This window comes from Salvelinus namaycush, chromosome 29 (assembly GCF_016432855.1).
Source record: "Salvelinus namaycush isolate Seneca chromosome 29, SaNama_1.0, whole genome shotgun sequence".
NCBI lineage: Eukaryota > Metazoa > Chordata > Actinopteri > Salmoniformes > Salmonidae > Salvelinus > Salvelinus namaycush.
The window spans coordinates 25,480,551-25,501,022 of NC_052335.1; the positions used below are offsets into that span (position 1 = coordinate 25,480,551).

The 20,472-nt window shown below is 42.8% G+C and overlaps 1 protein-coding gene across 1 annotated transcript in view; it reads left to right on the top strand.

Moving 5' to 3' along the window:
* Positions 1–3,069: 3,069 nt before the first annotated feature.
* LOC120024219 (midasin-like) overlaps positions 3,070–20,472 on the top strand; it is a 59,613-nt gene continuing 42,210 nt past the window's right edge. Inside the window, 23 exon segments of the mRNA XM_038968415.1 lie at positions 3,070–3,165; positions 3,523–3,749; positions 4,042–4,266; positions 4,473–4,580; positions 4,784–4,976; positions 5,230–5,439; positions 9,001–9,132; positions 9,257–9,360; positions 9,449–9,563; positions 9,854–10,047; positions 11,463–11,544; positions 12,015–12,110; positions 12,468–12,580; positions 13,117–13,265; positions 13,368–13,428; positions 13,546–13,760; positions 16,385–16,488; positions 16,589–16,733; positions 16,930–17,026; positions 17,169–17,282; positions 17,436–17,583; positions 19,337–19,444; positions 19,582–19,733. Of these exon segments, the coding sequence (XP_038824343.1) occupies positions 3,070–3,165; positions 3,523–3,749; positions 4,042–4,266; positions 4,473–4,580; positions 4,784–4,976; positions 5,230–5,439; positions 9,001–9,132; positions 9,257–9,360; positions 9,449–9,563; positions 9,854–10,047; positions 11,463–11,544; positions 12,015–12,110; positions 12,468–12,580; positions 13,117–13,265; positions 13,368–13,428; positions 13,546–13,760; positions 16,385–16,488; positions 16,589–16,733; positions 16,930–17,026; positions 17,169–17,282; positions 17,436–17,583; positions 19,337–19,444; positions 19,582–19,733 (3,188 nt within the window).

A 20,472-nucleotide genomic window follows, 5' to 3' on the forward strand; every position in this document is an offset into this window, starting at 1 on the left:
CTGTAATTTCATCACATGGAATGACATTACTGTAGAAATGCCTTCTATTATTGGATACAGTATGTCAGTGTAATAAGGGATCAACATAACACAGGTTTGTATATTTCTTTGAGTGCATAAATCAGGACTATTGCAGTGCCATACGCGAGAAATAACAGTGCTTTGTGACAGGACAGCAGTACAAGAAGAATACCAAATGATTCATGGCAGAAACTATTTTAGGAAAGTTGTTGCATGTCTTTCAGGACCCACTATCTATGGACGGCAAACACTCTTCACACCACTTTGATACCGAAGTGACTTTTTCGTAGCAGGTTAAGATAATTTACGTGGCAGATTAGGATAATTAACATAGAAGGTTAGGAGACTGAGGTTAAGGTTAGGAAAAGAGTTAGGGTTAGCAAAAATGCTCTCCTAACCTGCTACGAAAATCACCTCCTATCAAAGTGGTGTGAAAAGCATGTGTCCCATCTATGGCCAGTGTTAAAGGGAAATATACAGTACCAGAAAAAAGTTTGGACACACCTACTCATTCAACGTTTTCTCTTTATTGTTACTATTTTATACATTGTAGAATAATAGTGAAGACATCAAAACTATGAAATAACACATGGAATCATGCAGTAACCAAAAAGTGTATATTTTATATTCTTCAAAGTAGCCACCCTTTGCCTTGATGACAGCTTTGGCACACTTGGCATTCTCTCAACCAGCTTCATGAGGTAGTCAGCTGGAATGCATTTCAATTAACAGGTGTAAAAAGTTGATTTGTGGTATTTCTTTCCTTCTTAATGTGTTTGAGCCAATCAGTTGTGTTGAGACACGGTAGGGGTGGTATACAGAAGATAGCCCTATTTGATAAAAGACCAAGTCCATATTATGTCAAGAACAGCTCAAATAAGCAAAGAGAAACAACAGTCCATCATTACTTTAAGAGATGAAGGTCAATCGGGAAAATGTAAAGAACTTTCTTCAAGTGCAGTCGCAAAAACCATTAAGCACTATGATGAAACTGGCTCTCATGAGGACCGCCAGAGTTACCTCTGCTGCGGAGGATAAGTTCAGTAGAGTTAACTGCACCACAGGTTGCAGCCCAAATAAATGCTTCACAGAGTTCAAGTAACATACACATCTCAACATCAACTGTTCAGAGGAGACTGCGTGAATCAGGCCTTCATGATTGAGTTGCTGCAAAGAAACCACTACTGAAGGACATGAATAAGAAGAAGCGACTTGCTTGGGCCAAGAAACGTTTCTTGGCCCAAGCAAGCAATGTTTCTTGGCCCGTCTTTGTGAGACTAAGAGCAGGAGAACGGATGATCTCTGCATGTGTGGCTCCCACCGTGAAGCATGAAGGAGGAGGTGTGATTGTGCTTTGCTGGTGACACGGTCACAGATTTATTTAGAATTCAAGGCACACTTAACCAGTATGGCTCCCACAGCATTCTGCAGCGATACGCCATCCCATCTGGTTTGCGCTTAGTGGGACTATCATTTGTTTTTCAACAGGACAATGATCCAAAACACACCTCCAGGCTGTGTAAGGGCTATTTGACCAGGGAGAGTGATGGAGTGCTGATGGAGTGCTGCATCAGATGACCTGCCCTCCACAATCACCTGACCTTAACCCAACAGATGGTTTGGGATGAGTTGGACCGCAGAGTGAAGGAAAAGCAGCCAACAAGTGCTCAGCATATGTGGGAACTCCTTCAAGAATGTTGGAAAAGCATTCCAGGTAAAGCTGGTTGAGAGAATGCCAAGAGTGTGCAAAGCTGTCATCAAGGCAAAGGGTGGCTACTTTGTAGAATCTAAAACACATTTTGATTTTTTAAACACTTTTTTGATTACTACCTGATTACATGTGTTATTTAATAGTTTTGATGTCTTCACTATTATTCTACAATGTAGAAAATAGTACAAATTTAACTTTTGACTGGTAATGTTTATATGTATAGCATTGTACTCACTACAGTTGTCTTGGCTGAGATCACCATACACTTCGTCCATCAAATCCCCCTCCATTCTCCCGATGCTCAAGCAATGGCTCAGAGATGTACCTGGAAGAAACCATGCATAATTAGCTAGTATGTTTGTGTGTGTGGGGGGGGGCTAGCTAGTTCATTGCGTAAGCTAAATTAGCTATGTCGGCTCCTTGTACATGCACCATGGGATATAATGGAAAACACAGCCCCAGGCATCAGCACATTTTAGCTAGGTAACAGAAACAAGCCAGTTAGTTTATTTAGCTAGCTAACGTTCGTCTGAGACCTACAAACCTAACTAGCTAGCTACAATCTCAAGACATGGAGGAACATTGAGTCTGAAAATATATTGGAATGTGAATTAAAAAATACATTAATCCACTCACCATATGAAAATATATTCGAAGAATGTTGTTTAGAATGTTATTATTATCATCTGTTTACAATCACTGTCGCGCCAACCCAACGACAACCTTTTTCAGGGAGCAGGAAATAACGACATTTTCCCGCGGTCTGTAAAACAGATGCCAGTGGCTCTTCCGGGACTTTCAGACATTCAAAGTAAAATTATCATATCAAATGAAGCAGCCTGTGATTTAGGCCAAAATCATACGAAGCCAAATTAGCTAGATTATTTCAGATAAAACACTTTCTTATCTAAGGAAACCACAACTTCTGACTTCAAAACGTTTGCAATTTATCTAGCAAGCTGTCTGGTCTAAGCTAGTTCGGGACCCGAGGCGTTTCACTCCGTAAATATTGTGCTGTATGAAAAAAAAAAAAAGGTGTCATAGGTTATATTTGACTTCAAAAGCATCAGCTAACGTATGACTGTCGCTTCCAATCGCGTCATGTAAGCGACATAATTTGGACATTCGACCCGGAAGTGTTTCTGATTTACTCACATGTGGACTGGATTTTAACAGTGACGGGAACGTGCTTACTGTGTTGTGATACAATATAGACAGACAAGCAAGTGATGCACCTCACGATTTGGTCAACGAAGAATATAACAACATATTACAGTCTTTATCGATTATCACAAATTTCGCTGTGGATCTCTCTTGCCTAAACGACAAATGGTACGATGGAAAATTTAGAATTGAGCCTGTCATCACTGGGTACCATATCCAGACATATTGACAAAAGTCACAACGAACTCAGCAAGTATTTAGCAAAACAGGTAAGATACATTTCTCCTTGACGTGTTATAAACACAATAGTGTGTAATATGTCTGTTTTGACCTATTGATAAGTGATGCACCCTATATGTGCACGTGCATATTCCACCCTCTTAAATATTCATTTGTCTATTTACAATCCAAACAATTGCACTACGCCTACACCCCATCTTAATAAATGCAAATGTGACCTAATTACAATTGTCTTTGCTCAGGACGCTATTTACATGACATTGATGGATGTCCCTTGAGATTGGAGGGTGTAGACATAGCCCACCCATGCCTATAGTTGCCTGGCATGTCCTAATGAATTCAAATGTCAGTCTTGACTTACCCCTGATATGTCTTTCTGTCTGTAGATATGGAGCCAGCAGGACAGACACTGCATTCTGGCTTGTTTGGCTCAGCTTCTGTTGGAGAAGGACTATACGCTGCTGCTCGCCCGCCACCTCCGGCCCCTGATTCTTGACCTGCTGGAGAGGAACGCAGAGAGGATCAAAGCAGATGGCAGGATCAACCATGATCTCCACGAGCGCCTGTGTGTGGCGCTTAGCAAACTCCTCGGTGTCAGTCCTGATGCACAGGCGTAAGTAGTGAACCCTGCATGATCACTGATCATTAGAGATGATGGAAAAACACTTCATAAACACTAGCTATTTTTTCCATTCTCTTCTAAGGGCTTGAAGTGGCATGAAAAAGCTGCCAATACTCACTTTATATTTTACTGTATCAGGGTTTGTATTTTCGAGGATTATTATTAGTATTCTATGAGAAAGGCCAGTTTTCAAGCAGTAGAAAATAATCTGTACTACCGATCAGCACTGGCCCACATCAACCACTACTTCTAACAACCTCTGTTGCACTTTCCTCATTATCAGGTTTGCTGCGAGGTACTTCAACAATGCCCCTCCAGTGTTCCAGAGGCTCTTCTTCACCAGTGAAGAGTCCTCGTCTGTCCAGTACGGCCCCAGGAGGATGAAACTGCGGGACTTGATGGGCGCTACTCTCCGCTTCCTCCAGAGTGACTGTACCAAGTTCCGAGTCCTCTGGGACTGGAGTGCCTGCGTGTCTCAGCTACTCACCAGCGACGTCATGGTTCGAGGGTGTGTATCTACCTTGTCTACCATTCCCTCAGTATCTATTCTCTCTCAGGCCCTACGACAGACGGGCGTCCTGTCCAGGAGTGTACTTATACATCAAACTGCATCACGCTACAGAAACAGGCTGGATGCTTTGCTTGATGCTTTTACAACTGTCTGTATTCATGTGAAGTCAAGCTTAGTGATCTTCTGGATTCTTTCCCGTTTAGTTACACTGCCCAGTGTCTGGCTCTGGTGTCTCACATGACTGATAATCAGAAATCCATCTTCTTGAGAAAGGTGCTGTCGAGTGACGAGATTCTGCACATGAAGATAAAGTATGTACATTTCTATTGGACTGATTTTGAACACTGTTGACGATTGGTGGACGTTGATTGAGATGGATGAATAAAGGTTTTTTGCATGTTATTATAATGCACACATTGTGAACTCAAATGTAGACTTGCATGTCTTCACAGATTGCAGATATGAATACAATGTTCAGTTTATAACCTTTGCTTTTATCGGCTTATAAACACAGGTCACTGGAGGAGACTCAGCAGTTGGAGGTAGAGAAGGCCCTGGTGCTGGCTAACCAGGGCACTGTGATGTGGCACCAGGAGAAGGTGAACAAGTTCACCCGGGGCCAGGTGGTGTCAGAGGACCTGTCCCAGACCGTGGTGGCTGTGTGTGGGGTGGTGTTACCTAGGATCGCCCCAAAACAGACAGAGCAGGTAAGACTTCCTATCCTGGTCCCAGATTTGTTTGTGCTTTTGCCTACTCCATTGTTATTGGCAAGCTATTTGGCATGACAATTCCATTAGGAGTTGGCAGGAGAGCAGAAACAGAATGGCAGCCAGGCTAACAACTTCCTGCTTAGATTTAGAGATTGGTTCTTTGTGAAAGACTATGGAATATATGGTTCAAACTACATCAGTGGTGTTGATTTGATAGGTGGCATTATATTTGTTCTCTTACTAACTTTAGGGTAACCTAAAACATCTGGTGCTAGTGGACTCAACCTGCCGCAACCTGCGGAGACTGGCCATGGCCGTGGCATCCCAGAAGGCTGTTCTTTTGGAAGGGCCCATTGGATGTGGTAAAACAGCCCTGGTGGAATTCTTGGCTACAGTGACCGGACATACCAAAACACCAGAGATTCTCAAAGTTCAACTTGGGGATCAAACTGACAGCAAAGTAAGTGCAGTGATCCAATGTAGCAATCTATAAAATATAGAGTACCAGTCAAAAGTTTAGACATTCAGTTGAAGTCGGAAGGTTACATACACTTAGGTTGGAGTCATTAAAACTTGTTGATAAACCACTCCACATATTTCTTGTTAATAAACTATAGTTTTGGCAAGTCGGTTAGGACATCTACTTTGTGCATGACACAAGTAATTTTTCCAACCATTGTTTACAGACAGACTATTTCACTTATAATTCACTGTATCACAATTCCAGTGGGTCAGAAGTTTACATACACTAAGTTGACTGTGCCTTTAAAACGCTTGGAAAATTCCAGAAAATGATGTTATGGCTTTAGAAGCTTCTGATAGGCCAATTGACATAATTTGAGTCAATTGGAGGTGTACCTGTAGATGTATTTCAAGGCCTACCTTCAAACTCAGTGCCTCTTTGCGTGACATCATGGGAAAATCTAAAGAAATCAGCTAAAACCTCAGAAAAAATGTTGTAAACCTCCACAAGTCTGGTTCATCCTTGGGAGCAATGTCCAAATGCCTGTAGGTACCACGTTCATCTGTTCAAACAATAGTACGCAAGTATAAACAGCATGGGACCACGCAGCCATCATACCGCTCAGGAAGGAGACGCGTTCTGTCTCCTAGAGATGAACGTACTTTGGTGCGAAAAGTGCAAATCAATCCCAGAACAACAGCAAAGGACCTTGTGAAGATGCTGGCGGAAACAGGTACAAAAGTATCTATATCCACAGTAAAACGAGTCCTATATCGATATAACCTGAAAGGGCGCTCAGCAAGGAAGAAGCCACTGCTTCAAAACCGCCATAAATAAGCCAGACTAAAGTTTGCAACTACATATAGGGACAAATATCGTACTTTTTGGAGAAATGTCCTCTGGTCTGATGAAACAAAAATGGAACTGTTAGGCTGTAATGACCATAGTTATGTTTGGAGGAAAAAGGGGGAGGCTTGCATGTCGAAGAACACCATCCCAAACTTTAAGCACGGGGGTGGCAGCATCATGTTGTGGGGGTGCTTTGCTGCAGGAGGGACTGGTGCACTTCACAAAATAGATGGCATCATGAGGGAGGAAAATTATGTGGATATATTGAAGCAACATCTCAAGACATCAGTCAGGAAGTTAAAGCTTGGTTGCAAATGGGTCTTGCAAATGGACAATGACCCCAAGCATACTTCCAAAGTTGTGCAAAATGGCTTAAGGACAACAAAGTCAAGGTATTGGAGTAGCCATAACAAAGCCCTGACCTCAATTCTATTGAAAATTTGTGTGTGTGAGCAAGGAGGCCTACAACCCTGACACAGTTACACCATCTCTGTCAGGGGGAATGGGCCAAAATTCACCCAACTTATTGTGGGAAGCTTGTGGAAGGCTACCTGAAACGTTTGACCCAAGTTAAATAATTTAAAGGCAATGCTACCAAATACTAATTGAGTGTATGTAAACTTCTGACCCACTGGGAATGTGATGAAATAATTAAAAGCTGAAATAAATAATTCTCTACTATTATTGTGACATTTCACATTCTTAAAATAAAATGGTGATCCTAATTGACCTAAGACAGGGAATTTTTACTAGGATTAAATGTCAGGAATTGTGAAAAATGAGTTTAAATGTATTTGGCTAAGGTGTTTGTAAACTTCTGACTTCAACTGTACCTACTCATTCAATTGTTTTTCTTTATTTTTACTGTTTTCTACATTGTAGAATAGTAGTGAAGTCATTAAAACTATGAAATAACACGTGAAATCATAAAAAATTAAAATAAATGTACCTTTATTTATCTAGGCAAATCAGTTAAGATCAAATTCTTATTTTCAATGATGGCCTAGGAACAGTGGGTGAACTGCCTTGTTCAGGGGCAGAACAACAGATTTTTACCTTGTCTGCTCGGGGATATGATCTAGCAACCTTTCGGTTACTGGCCCAGTGCTCTAACCACTAGGCTACCTGCCGCCCCATATCAATCATGTAGTAACCAAAATAGTATTTTATATTTGAGCTTCTTCAAAGTAGCCACCCTTTGCCTTGATGACAGCTTTGGGTAAACCAAATTGTTTTTATATGTAGGTCTCAGTATTTTGTCTCCCCCATACCCCAACTTCTTATCTTGCCAAATTTTTAAGGAGTTTTGTTTACACACCTCCTTGACGGTATATACGCTATACACACTCTTGGCATTCTCTCAACTAGCTTCATGAGGTGCATTTCAATTAACATGTGTGCCTTTTTAAAATAATAGATTTTCTGCTTAATGCGTTTGAGCCAATCAGTTGTTGTGGCAAGGTAGGGGTGCTATACAGAAGATATCCCTATTTAGTAAAAGACCCTGTCCAAATTATGGCAGGAGCAGCTCAAATAAACAAAGTAAAATAACAGTCCATCATTACTTTAAGACATGAAGGTCAGTCAATCCGGAACATTTCAATAACTTTTCAAGTTTCTTCAAGTGCAGTCGCAAGAACCATCAAGCGCTATGATGAAACTGGCTCTCATGAGGACTGCCACAGGAATGGAAGACCCAGAGTTACCTCGGCTGCAGAGGATAAGTTCATTTCAGTTACCAGCCTCAGTAAATGCAGCCCGAATAAATGCTTCACAAAGTTCAAGTAACAGACACATCTCAACATCAAATGTTTGGAGGAGACTGCGTGAATCAGGACTTCATGGTCAAATTGCTGCAAAGAAACCACGACTAAAGGACACCAATAAGAAGAAGAGACTTGCTTGGGCCAAGAAACACGAGCAATGGACATTACACCAGTGGAAATCTGTCCTTTGGTCTGATGAGTCCAAATATGAGATTTTTGGTTCCAACCACTGTCTTTGTGAGACGCAGAGTTGGTGAATGGATGATCTCTGCATGTGTGGTTCCCACCGTGAAGCATGGAGGAGGTGGTGTGGGGGTGCTTTGATGGTGACACTCAGGGATTTATTTAGAATTGAAGGCACACTTAACCAGCGTGGCTACCACAGCATTCTGCAGCGATATGCCATACCATCTGGTTTGCGCTTATGGCTATTTGACCAAGAAGGAGAGTGATGGAGTGCTGCATCAGATGACCTGGCCTCCACAATCACCCGACCTCAACCCAATTGAGATGGGTTGGACCGCAGAGTGAAGGAAAAGCAGCCAACCAAGTGCTCAGCATATGTGGGAACTCCGTCAAGACTTTTGGAAAAGCATTCCAGGTGAAGCTGGTTGAGAGAATGCCAAGAGTGTGTAAAGCTGTCATCAAGGCAAAGGGTGGCTGCTTTGAAGAATCTCATACAATATATTTAGATTTGTTTAACACTTTATTGGTTACTAGATGATTCCATATGTATTATTTCATAGTTTTGATGTCTTCACTATTATTCTACAATGTAGAAAATAGTAAAAATAAAGAAAAACCCTTGAATGAGTCGGTGTGTCCAAATTTTTGACTGGTGCTTTATATTTTTCCTGGAACTCTAGCGTCGTCCTCTGAGCGCATTCTACTGTTTTTGAACGGTTGATATGAATGATCTAATCTATTTGCTGCTTTATTGCAGATGTTGCTTGGGATGTATCGCTGTACTGATATCCCAGGGAAGTTTGTGTGGCAGCCAGGTTCCCTGACACAGGCTGTCTCTAAAGGACATTGGATCCTGTTGGAGGACATTGACCATGCTCCTCTGGATGTGGTGGGGTTTTGCACAGCTGAATCACGCATGGAATTACATGAAGTGACCTGTTAATATAGTTATTACTGTAGTAGTAGGTTCAAGGCTACAAGGTATTTTATCATATGAGTTGTATGCCTTGCAGATATCTGTACTCCTTCCCTTGATGGAGAGTAAACAGCTGATGATCCCAGGACGGGAGGACTGCATTGAAGTGGCTCCAGGCTTCCAATTCTTTGCTACGAGAAGGTAAGAATGTCATGTGTCTCACGTGTGACCCTAAAAATATCATCCTCCTTTTACACAGAAAATAACTGATGTTTGTGTGTATCTGTAGAATGTTCCACAGTGCCGGAGGCTGGTACAGGCCACAGAATACCCACGCAGCTCTCTTGGACAAGTACTGGACTAAACTACAGATTGGAAACATGGCACGAGAGGAACTGAAGAAGGTGAGCTGACTGAGGACATGATCCAATGGGGTCCACATCAATTTCCTGTGGTCTATAATATGACCAGTGTATCCTCTGTTTCAAGTGTATTTTTTTCTAGCATAATGTACTACAGAATCCAAATTGCACTGTACTTAATAACCAGTTTTATCTTACTAATGAAGTTCCTGAAGCTAACAGTCATGTTGTTCTTTGCCTGTGGAAACTTGGATATAATTTGCAATTGAAGCATTGTTTTAATTCTCTTTAAATCTCTCTTTAACTTTAACTGTTGTTCTTTGCCTGTGCAGGTGCTGGTGAACCGGTACCCTAAACTAACGGTTGTGGTGGAGCGCCTCCTGGACATCTACTGCCAGCTGACTGGAGAGAGGCACCCTGACCCGGTGGCACTGGGCCACACAGACAGTCTTCATGCCCCAGAGGTGTCTCATCACAGGCTGGAGGACAAGACCACGTCCCTGGAAGGGAGGGGACTGTCATTGAGGTAATGGCATGCTATGGCTGCTACCATGTTGTTATTTTGTGTTGCTACCATGCTGTGTTATGTGTTGCTGCATTGCTATGTTGTTGTCTTAGGTCTCTCTTTATGTAGTGTTGTGTTGTCTCTCTTGTTGTGATGTGTGTTTTGTCCTGTATTTATATTGTGTTCATTTTTAATCCCAGGCCCCCGTCCTCGCAGGAGGCCTTTTGCCTTTTGGTAGGCCGTCATTGTAAATAAGAATTTGTTCTTAACTGACTTGCCTAGTTAAATACAATAAAAAATATATGATCTTATTTTCAGCTCCCCCCTTTTTTTTTTTTTACTTTTAGCTTTTCTGTCTCATGTTGTTGCAATGAGCAATTTATTCATGTTCAGTTCTCTCATGGTTTATCTGATTCCCACCACAGGTGTCTATACACAATATTTTTTCCGCTGCATTGAAAGATGACACTGTCTCTCTGCCAGTATGAACTGGTGATGAACTCATTGTCATGATTCCCTAGCTGCTCAGATCTACAGTAATTGTCAAGCCCCAGATACAGGTAAATCCAGCGGCCCCATCCATTCCACCACATGCGTCCCAGAGCAGAGGTGGGTTGTGGGGTTTACATTAGGATCTGCACTGGCCCACTGGGAGATGAAATGACCAGGCAGCTAGCCCTCAGGACTTTAATTAGCTTTCCACTGGGTGCTGCTGCCTGCGCTCGATGGCCCATCGATTGGACCGTTCTTTTCTATAGAGCTGGATCCACAGATGCTAGACGTTACACCAGGACAGCCCTTATCATTAGGTAACCAGTTCAGACCTGACCCTCTCATTTGTGGAGGCCACTCATTTTTCACCCATTTGTAAGGGTTCATACTGGGAATACCTGTGTATACGTGTTGGGCTCAGGGCTTTTCCCTTGGTGTAAAATCAAAATGTGAGCATGTTTTTCCATACGCCGCTGTGGGCCACTTGGATTATTATTATTTTAGAGCTGCATGCATCTCTGCAGTTAATGTACATACTGAATGTTGTTTTCATTTGAGTTTGCAACCTGGCCTGCTAAGCTCTTATGTAGGTCAGGACAGAATGGTTGGCCCTATTGGATCAACTGTTTCTCAGCTGAATCTTTTCTCCAATCATTGATGGAAAACTTAACCTGGTCTTAAATCTGTATGTCCTTAAGCCAACTCCTCTGTTTATCATTGCCATATTTATGTAACCCAGGGCTCTCCAACCCTGTTCCTGGAGAGCAACCGTCCTGTAGGTTTTCACTCCAACCTTAATCTAGCGCACCTGATTCTAATAATATAGTAGTTGATAAAGTGGATCAGGTTAGTTACAACTGTGGTTGGAGTGAACCTACAGGAGGGTAGTTCTCCAGGAACAGAGTTGGAGAGCCCTTATGTAACCTCTACTCCATATTTTACAGAGACCTGCTGAAATGGTGTGAGAGGATCAGCAGTAACTTTGACAGCACCTCGTCTGCCTCCGCTCAACATGTCTTCTTGGAGGTGAGCCTCGAGTCACAGCAGCACAGGCTGCCATTGCAATGTTGTCACCCTCCTGCCATTGTTTACTATGCTAATGAAGCTTTCCAGCTTGAACTGTTGTTGTTCACCACGGATAATTCTGAACTTGTCTCTTAGAATTCTGTGGCTATGTAGAACTGGCAAGGTTAGACTCTGGTAAGGTTATTACCTAATCTATGTTAGGATGGAAAATCCTTTAGCCGTAATAGTGTTCAACACTTTTTTCATAGCTCTTTAGGGTTAGCCTCCTGAACCAGAACTGACTGCGGATCAGGTTGGTTGAACAAAGCTAGTTTAGTATGACTGAGAATAGATTCATTGAGTTGGCACAATCCATATTTGAATGGAAAATCAATGTAGCTGTAACAGTTTCAGAAACTTTTAACAATTTGCAGCCCAAAAAAAGAATGCTCTTGTTAACTGTACTGTTTTGCGTCTTTCCCCCCTTTTAGGCCCTAGACTGCTTTACAGCTATGCTATCCCAACCAGAGAGGAGGCTGTGCATGGCTGAGGTCATCGGGAGCAAGCTCAACATCTCCAAAGAGAAGGTAAATCCAGCATCACTGGAAATGATGGGCCTCTGCTGACACCATATCAAAACAAGTTCAGTACTGATGTACAAGTTTGTCGTATTTTAGGACATGATGTATGATCTACAGTCTCCTGACATAGAGCAAGTCCCAAATGGCACTCTATTCCCTATATAATGCACTACTTTTGACCAGAGCCCTTTGAGTGCCATTTGCCAAGGGTGCCGTATTGGACAGACATGGTGATGGTTGTTGACTGTTGACATGATGGTTGTGTCCATAGAAATAAGAATACATGAATTAATTCTTATTTCTAAGGTTAGAACTTCCAAGCCATTCTATTCATTCTTATTTCTATGGTCGTGTGCCTCTCAGGCTGCACATTTCTGCCAGATGTACCAGCCTGGCATCTCTGTCACAGAGCTGGAGGCCTTGGTGGGCAGAGTGACCCTGGAACGGAAGCAGAACGAAGTGGTCCGCATCTGCAAGTAAGTCAGCAAAATGTGTGACCCTAAATTGAATGAGTTGCCGTCTGATGCACCGCAATTTGTTAAAGTCAATTAAGTACCCGGCCACATAAGGGTTAGTAGTCCGATATTTGCCTGACAGCTGTTGCTTATGGAACACACTGAGTCAGCTGCCAGCCCTGCCAGTCTGTGCCCATAACCTGTCTGTTTAGACAATATAGATGTTACTGTCGCTTTGCCAGGCCCAACACTTACCCAGCCAAATAGACTCCCGCTGGTTGATTGAATAAACATTGAATTGATCACTAACTACACACTTTGATAAACCAGAAAATATTCCAGTTCTCAGCGTATGACTAAAAACAAAAACCCTACAGCAGAAAGGCACCTTTGGAAATCTACAATTGGGGGGAACAAAAAAGTATATTTGTTGATGAATGTATTATTAATATATATTTTGACCTGGTTTCAAGTATATGCTTGTTGAAATTGTTGTAGGTCAAATTTGAGATAGGTTAGGTTACACTTTTACTCAATGTGTATCTCAATGTGCACAGTGAGAAGCAGACATTTGCTGCCACGCGGCCCTCTGCAGTGCTTTTGGAACAGCTAGCGGTGTGTGTTACCCAGGGCGAGCCCATTCTGTTGGTCGGAGAGACGGGCACGGGCAAGACATCCACTGTGCAGTACCTGGCTGGAATCACTGGTGAGACGCAACACTCTGCCAGAAAGCTTCTCTCAGACAACATGCTACAGTGGGAACCCACTAACCAACACCTCTGTTCCCCTTCTCTCTCTCCCTCTCCAGGACACAGGTTACGGGTGGTGAATATGAACCAGCAGAGTGATACAGCTGACCTGCTAGGAGGGTAAGGGAATTAGTCATTTTCTTGTATGAACTTACACCTATACCAGCATATTCAGACAGGGATATTACACTGGCCTGCATTGGTACTGAGTAGGCATATTCTCTTCCCTGATCTAAGGTATAAACCAGTGGACCACAAGCTGATCCTGCTGCCCCTGCGTGAGGCCTTCGAGGATGTGTTCTCCCAGACTTACTCCCGCAAGCAGAACCTGACCTTCCTGGGCCATGTTCAGACCTGCTTCAGGGGCAAGCGCTGGCAGGACCTCCTTAAGCTCATGGACCACGTTTGCAAGTCGGCCCTCAGCAAGTCGGAGCTGCAGGAAAAAAACAATGGTACCACCACACTCTTTAGATATTGTTTGCATCCCAAAATGACACCCTATTCCCTAATGGCTTCAGAAAGTTTTCATACCCCTTGACTTATTCCACATTTGTGGTTCCTGAATTCAAAATTGATTACATTTTTTAAATAATGTCTTTATCTGCATACAATACCCCATAGTGACAGTGAAAACATGTTTTTAGAAATGTTAGCACATTTTTTAAAATTAAATACGGATGTCTTATTCACATAAATATTCACACCCCTGAGTCAATATTGTAGAAGCACCTTTGGCAGTGATTACAGTTGTGAATCTTTCTGGGTCTCAAAGAATTTTACACAACTGGATTGTACAACATTTGCCCATTTTTATTATTTTTAAAGTTAATCAAGCTTTGTCAAATTGGTTGTTGATGATTGCTTGACAACCATTTTCAGTTCTTGAGTATTTTTTTCTCTCTAGATTTTCAGGTACAGTTGAAGTCGGAAGTTTACGTTCACTTAGGTTGGAGTCATTAAAACTCGTTTTTCAAACACTCCACAAATTTCTTGTGAACAAACTATAGTTTTGTCAAGTCGGTTAGGACATCTACTTTGTGCATGACACAAGTCATTTTTCCAACAATTGTTTACAGACAGATTATATCACTTATAACTCACTGTATCACAATTCCAGTGGGTCAGAAGTTTACATGCACTAAATTGACTGTGCCTTGAAACAGCTTGGAAAATTCCAGAAAATGATGTCATGGCTTTAGAAGCTTCTGATAGGCTAATTGACATCATTTGAGTCAATTGGAGGTGTACCTGTGGATGTCTTTCAAGGCCTACCTTCAAACTCAGTGCCTCTTTGCTTGACATCATGGGAAAATCAAAAGCAATCAGCCAAGACCTCAGAAACAAAATTGTAGATCTCCACAAGTCTGGTTCATCCTTGGGAGCAATTTCCAAATGCCTGAAGGTACCGCGTTCATCTGTACAAACAATAGTTTGCAAGTATAAACAGCATGGGACCACGCAGCCGTCATACCGCTCAGGAAGGAGACGCGTTCTGTCTACTGGAGATGAACGTACTTTGGTGCGAAAAGTGCAAATCAATCCCAGAACAACATCAAAGGACCTTGTGAAGATGCTGGAGGAAACAGGTACAAAAGTATCTATATCCACAGTAAAATGAGACCTATATCAACATAACCTGATAAGCCGCTCAGCAAGGAAGAAGCCACTGCTCCAAAACCGCCATAAAAAAGCCAACTACGGTTTGCAACTGCACATGGGGACAAAGAGAGTACTTTTTGGAGGAATGTCTTCTGGTCTGATGAAACAAAATAGAACTGTTTGGCCATAATGACCATCGTTATGTTTGGAGGAGAAAGGGGGAGGCTTGCAAGCGGAAGAAAACCTGACTGGGAATGTGATGAAAGAAATAAAAGCTGAAATAAATAATTTTCTACTATTATTCTGACATTTCATGTTCTTAAAATAAAGTAGTGATCTTAACTGACCTAAGACAGGGAGTTTGTACTAGAATTAAATGTCAGGAATTGTGAAAAACTGAGTTTAAATGTATTTGGCTAAGGTGTATGTAATCCTCCGACTTCAACTGTATATTTTAAGTCAAAATTGTAAGTCGGCCACTGAGGAACGTTCACTGTCTTCTTGGTAGGCAACTCGTGTAGATTTGGCCTTGTGTTTTAGGTTATTGTCCTTATTTAGTGCCTTGTTGCAAACAGTATGCATGTTTTGGAATATTTTTATTCTGTACAGGCTTCCTTCTTTTCACTCTGTTAATTAGGTTAGTATTGTGGAGTAACTACAATGTTGTTGATCCATCCTCAGTTTTCTCCTATCACTGCCATTTAAATTCTGGATTTGGCCTCATGGTGAAATCCCTGAGCGGTTTCCTTCCTCTCCGGCAACTGAGCTAGGAAGGACAGCTGTATCTTTGTAGTGACACCAAAGTGTAATAACTTCACCAAGCTCAAAGGGGTATTCATTGCCTGCGTTTTTAAAAACAGTTGCCCTTCTTTAAAACCTCCATGGTCTTTGTGGTTGAATCTGTGCTTGAAATTCACTGCTTGACAGAGGGACCTTACAGATAATTAAATATGTGAGGTACAAAGATGAGGTAGTCATTCAAAAATCATGTTAAACAGTATTGCATACAGAGTCCATGAACTTATTATGTGACTTGTTAAGCACATTTTTACTCCTGGACGTATTTAGTCTTGCCATAACAAAGGCGTTGAATACTTATTTACTTAAGACATTTCAGCTTTTATTTTTTCTACTAATTTGTAAAGAAAAAAAGTAATATTGTAAAACATAATTCCACTTTGACATTATGGGGGTATTGGGTGTAGGCCAGTGCCCCCCAAAAAATCTAAATTTAATTAATTTTAAATCCAGGCTGTAACATAACTGAATGTGGAATAAATCAAGGGGTGTGAATACTTTTGGAAGGCACTGTAGTGCATCATATAGATAATATTGTTGCCATTTCGAAAACAACCAAAATAAGTACCTTCATTCCCTCTTGTCTTGAATAGCTTACTTCTATTCTCACTGTGACAGAAATGTGAGTGTTGCCTTAGGCTGTTCTCAGTCTGGGGTTTTTGTGTACTGGTTTCCCCAGCTGCCTTGCTGCAGGAGCAGTGGGAAACCCTGGCCGTGAGGCTGGCTCAGACACAGCAGCAGATCAGAGCCTGTGAGACCGCACTGGTCTTTGCCTTTGTGGAGGTAAAGGTTTACCTAAAGCGTCTCACTCTCTCACACACACACTACATATCCCTGTTGCTCACCAACCTGCTGTGATCGTAAACCGTGTGTGTCTCTACAGGGGACTCTGGCCCAGGCGGTGAAGAAGGGAGAGTGGATCCTGCTGGATGAGATTAACCTGGCTGCAGCAGAGACTCTGGAGTGTCTGAGTGGCCTGCTGGAGGGCACCGCCGGCTCTCTGGTGCTGCTGGACCGTGGAGACACTGGTGAGGCTCCCACTGCTCTCCATTGCATGTTATGACATGTTATAACACTTTATATCACTATTGCATTACATGTAAATAATTGCATATTATTATTGTCATGGCTTTGGTCATAAAGGTATTAACTGATTATGACCTTGGAAATATGATCACTTTGATGCTGCTACTGGAATTACATGTAATTCTTTTTTTTGTACAGAGCCCCTGGTTCGCCATCCAGACTTCCGTCTCTTTGCCTGCATGAACCCAGCGACTGACGTGGGGAAGAGGAACCTGCCCCTGGGCATACGGAACAGGTTAGAACATGGGCTGAGCTGGCCTGGTGTTTGAGTGAAATGTCTTTAACTTATGAGCATACTGGCAAACCTACTAGGTTCTGGCGGGATCTGGCGGCCCAAACTAGCTGTGGTTTGACATGCTGCTCTCTTTCTTTCCCAGGTTCACTGAGCTGTATGTGGAGGAGCTGGAGAATGAGGGAGACCTGCGCATCCTGGTGTCTGACTACTTGAAAGGCCTGAACCCCAATAAGAACGTCATCAACGGGATTATAAGGTCAGGGGTCAGATTACATACTGTCCTCTGTCATATGCATCACGTGGCTCATCAAGTTTCCACAAAGTCATGTTGAATGTCATGTCATATTGACTGCTGATTTGATTGATTAATTGATAGATTTTAATAAAAAATATGTATTTGCTGCTGCAGCTTTTACCTGATGGTGCGTAAGGAGACTACCTCCAAACTGGTGGACGGAACTGGACATCATCCCCACTACAGCCTGCGTACCCTCTGCAGGGCGCTGAAGTATGTGGCAGCCAACCCCTGCTACAGCGTCCAGCGCTCTCTCTACGAGGTAGGAGGCCAAAGCTCTCCCAGCATTGATTTCGAGATCCTTTATATTGACTAATTAAGCATACAGTGCATTCGGAAATTATTCAGACCCCTTGACTTTTTCCACATTTTGTGACGTTACAGCTTTATTCTGAAATATATATTTTTTTAAACATCTCATCAATCTACACACAATACCCATAATGACAAAACAAAAACAGATTTTTATTTATTTATGCTAATTTATATATAAATTTTTATTTTATAAAATAAAAACAGAAGTACCTTATTTACATAAGTATTCAGACCCTTTGCCATGAGACTCTTAAATTGAGCTCAGGTGCATCCTGTTTCCATTGATCATCCTTGAGATGTTTCTACAACTTGATTTGAGTCCACCTGTGGCAAATTCAATTGATTGGACATAATTTGGGAAGGCACACACCTGTCTATATAAGGTCACACAGTTAGCCATGCATGTCAGAGCAAAAACCAAGTCATGAGGTTGAAGTCATTGTCCGTAGAGCTCCGAGACAGGATTCTGTCGAGGCACAGATCTGGCAAAGGGTACCAAAACATTTCTGCAGCATTGAAGGTCCCCAAGAACACAGTGGCCTCCATCATTCTTAAATGGAAGAAGTTTGGAACCACCAAGACTCTCCCTAGAGCTGGCCGCCTGGCAACTGAGTAATCGGGGGAGAAGGGCCTTGGTCAGGGAGGTGACAAAGAACCCAATGGTCACTTGGACAGAGCTCCTCTGTGGAGATGGGAGAACTTTCCAGAAGGGCAACCATCTCTGCAACACTCCACCAATCAGGCCTTTATGGTAGAGTGGCCAGACAGAAGCCACTCCTCAGTAAAAGTCACATGACAGCCTGCTTGGAGTTTGCCAAAAGGTAACTAAAGGACTCTCAGACCATGAGAAACAAGATTCTCTGGTCTGATGAAACCGAGATTGAACTCTTTGGCCTGAACGCCAAGCGTCACGTCTAGAGGAAACGTGGCACCATCTCTACGGTGAAGCATGGTGGTGGCAGCATCATGTTGTGTAGAGGTTTTTCAGCGGCAGGGACTGGGAGACTAGTCAGGATCGAGGGAAAGATGAACAGAGCAAAGTACAAAGAGATCCTTGATGAAAACCTGCTCCAGAGCGCTCAGGACCTCAGACTGGGGCGAAGGTTCACCTTCCAACAGGACAAAGACCCTAGGCACACAGCCAAGACAACACAGGAGTGGCTTCTGGACAAGTCTCTGAATGTCCTTGAGCTGTCCAGCCAGAGCCCGGACTTGAACCAACTCGAACATTTCTTGAGAGACCTGAAAATAGCTGTGCTGCTCATCCAACCTGACAGAGCTTGAGAGGATCTGCAGGGAAGAATGGGAGAAACTCCCCAAATGCAGATGTGCCAAGCTAGTAGCGTAATACCAAAGACGATTCAAGGCTGTAATCCCTGCCAAAGGTGCTTCAACAAAGTACTGAGTAAAGGGTCTGAATACTTATGTAGATGTGATATTTCAATTTTTTTATGTATTTGCAAAAAATTGTAAACCAGTTTTTGGTTTGTCTATATAGCGTATTGTGTGTAGATTGATGAGGGGGAGGGGGGACTATTTAATCCATTTTAGAATAAGCCTGTCATGTTAAAAAAACATGTGGAAAAAGTCAGGGTCTGAATAGTTTCCTGAATGCACTGTATATTGATATCCTTAGTAACTTCATTGATTGGACCATAGGTTCAGATGTGACCAGATTCTCCATCGGTCTCTTTTCCCAGGGCTTCTGTTTGAGTTTCCTTACCCAGCTGGACCGCAGCTCCCATCCAATGGTCCAGAAACTGGTGTGTCAACACATCATGGGGGGAAACATCAAGTTTCTGAAGCAGGTAATACTGCAGGCCTGTAATATGACTTTATTGGTTCCATATTTGTATTAATTGAGATGGATAATTAAGAAGAAGCTTAATAATTCCTCAATATGAGATTCCTCAGTAGCCATGGTTCTCCCTGTGTTTTGCCACAGCCCATTCCGGAGCCCACGGGGCGGCCCTGCATTCAGATGGAGGGCTACTGGGTATCCCAGGGGGAGATGGAGCCGGCTCTGGACCCCAGCTACATCCTCACTACCTCCGTCAAGCTTAACCTGCGTGACCTGGCCAGGGTGGTGTCCGCTGGGTAGGAAACTCCCCCTTCTGCTGTCCCCCATCCCCCTGGATCAATTAATCAGTCAACCTAGTCAATACCTGTGGTATAGTCCTAGTAGCCACTCACTGACTGTTGTATCATCAACCTGTTGCTGGCACAGTGAGCGTCACTTGAGTTGTATTGGCTAATATCGGTTGTGTCATCACTGCTGCCATAAAGATGACATGACTTTCCCACGTTGCTGCTGCTGCTGTTGTCATGGTGGAGGGTAGTTGCCATGACCTCACCACAGGTCAATCGTTCCCAGTGCTCGATTGTTTCTCTGCCCTTCATTACGAGGTTCATTTAGTCTTATCTGGACACATGGTATGCGTCCCAAATGGCACCCTATTCCCTACATAGTGCACTAATCCCAAGGCTCTGGTCAGAATTTGTGCACTAGGGAATAGGGTGCCATTAGGGATGCATACATGACCTCCACACTTCAGTCCAAGGAAAATCAATTGCACAATTGAAACACACTGAAAACAGACACTACCCAATTCTACACGACCTCACCACAGGTCAATTCTACACGACCTCACCACAGATCAGTCGTCCCCACTAAGTACTTGATTGTTTCTCTGCCCTTCTTGTCTGGACACAGTCGGCGTCCCAAATGGCACCCTAGTAGTGCACTAGGGAAAGGGTGCCATTAGGGACAAATCCATGACCTCTACACTTGAGGTCAGCCAATTCATCTTCCACTAAGTGCACATTGAAACAGACA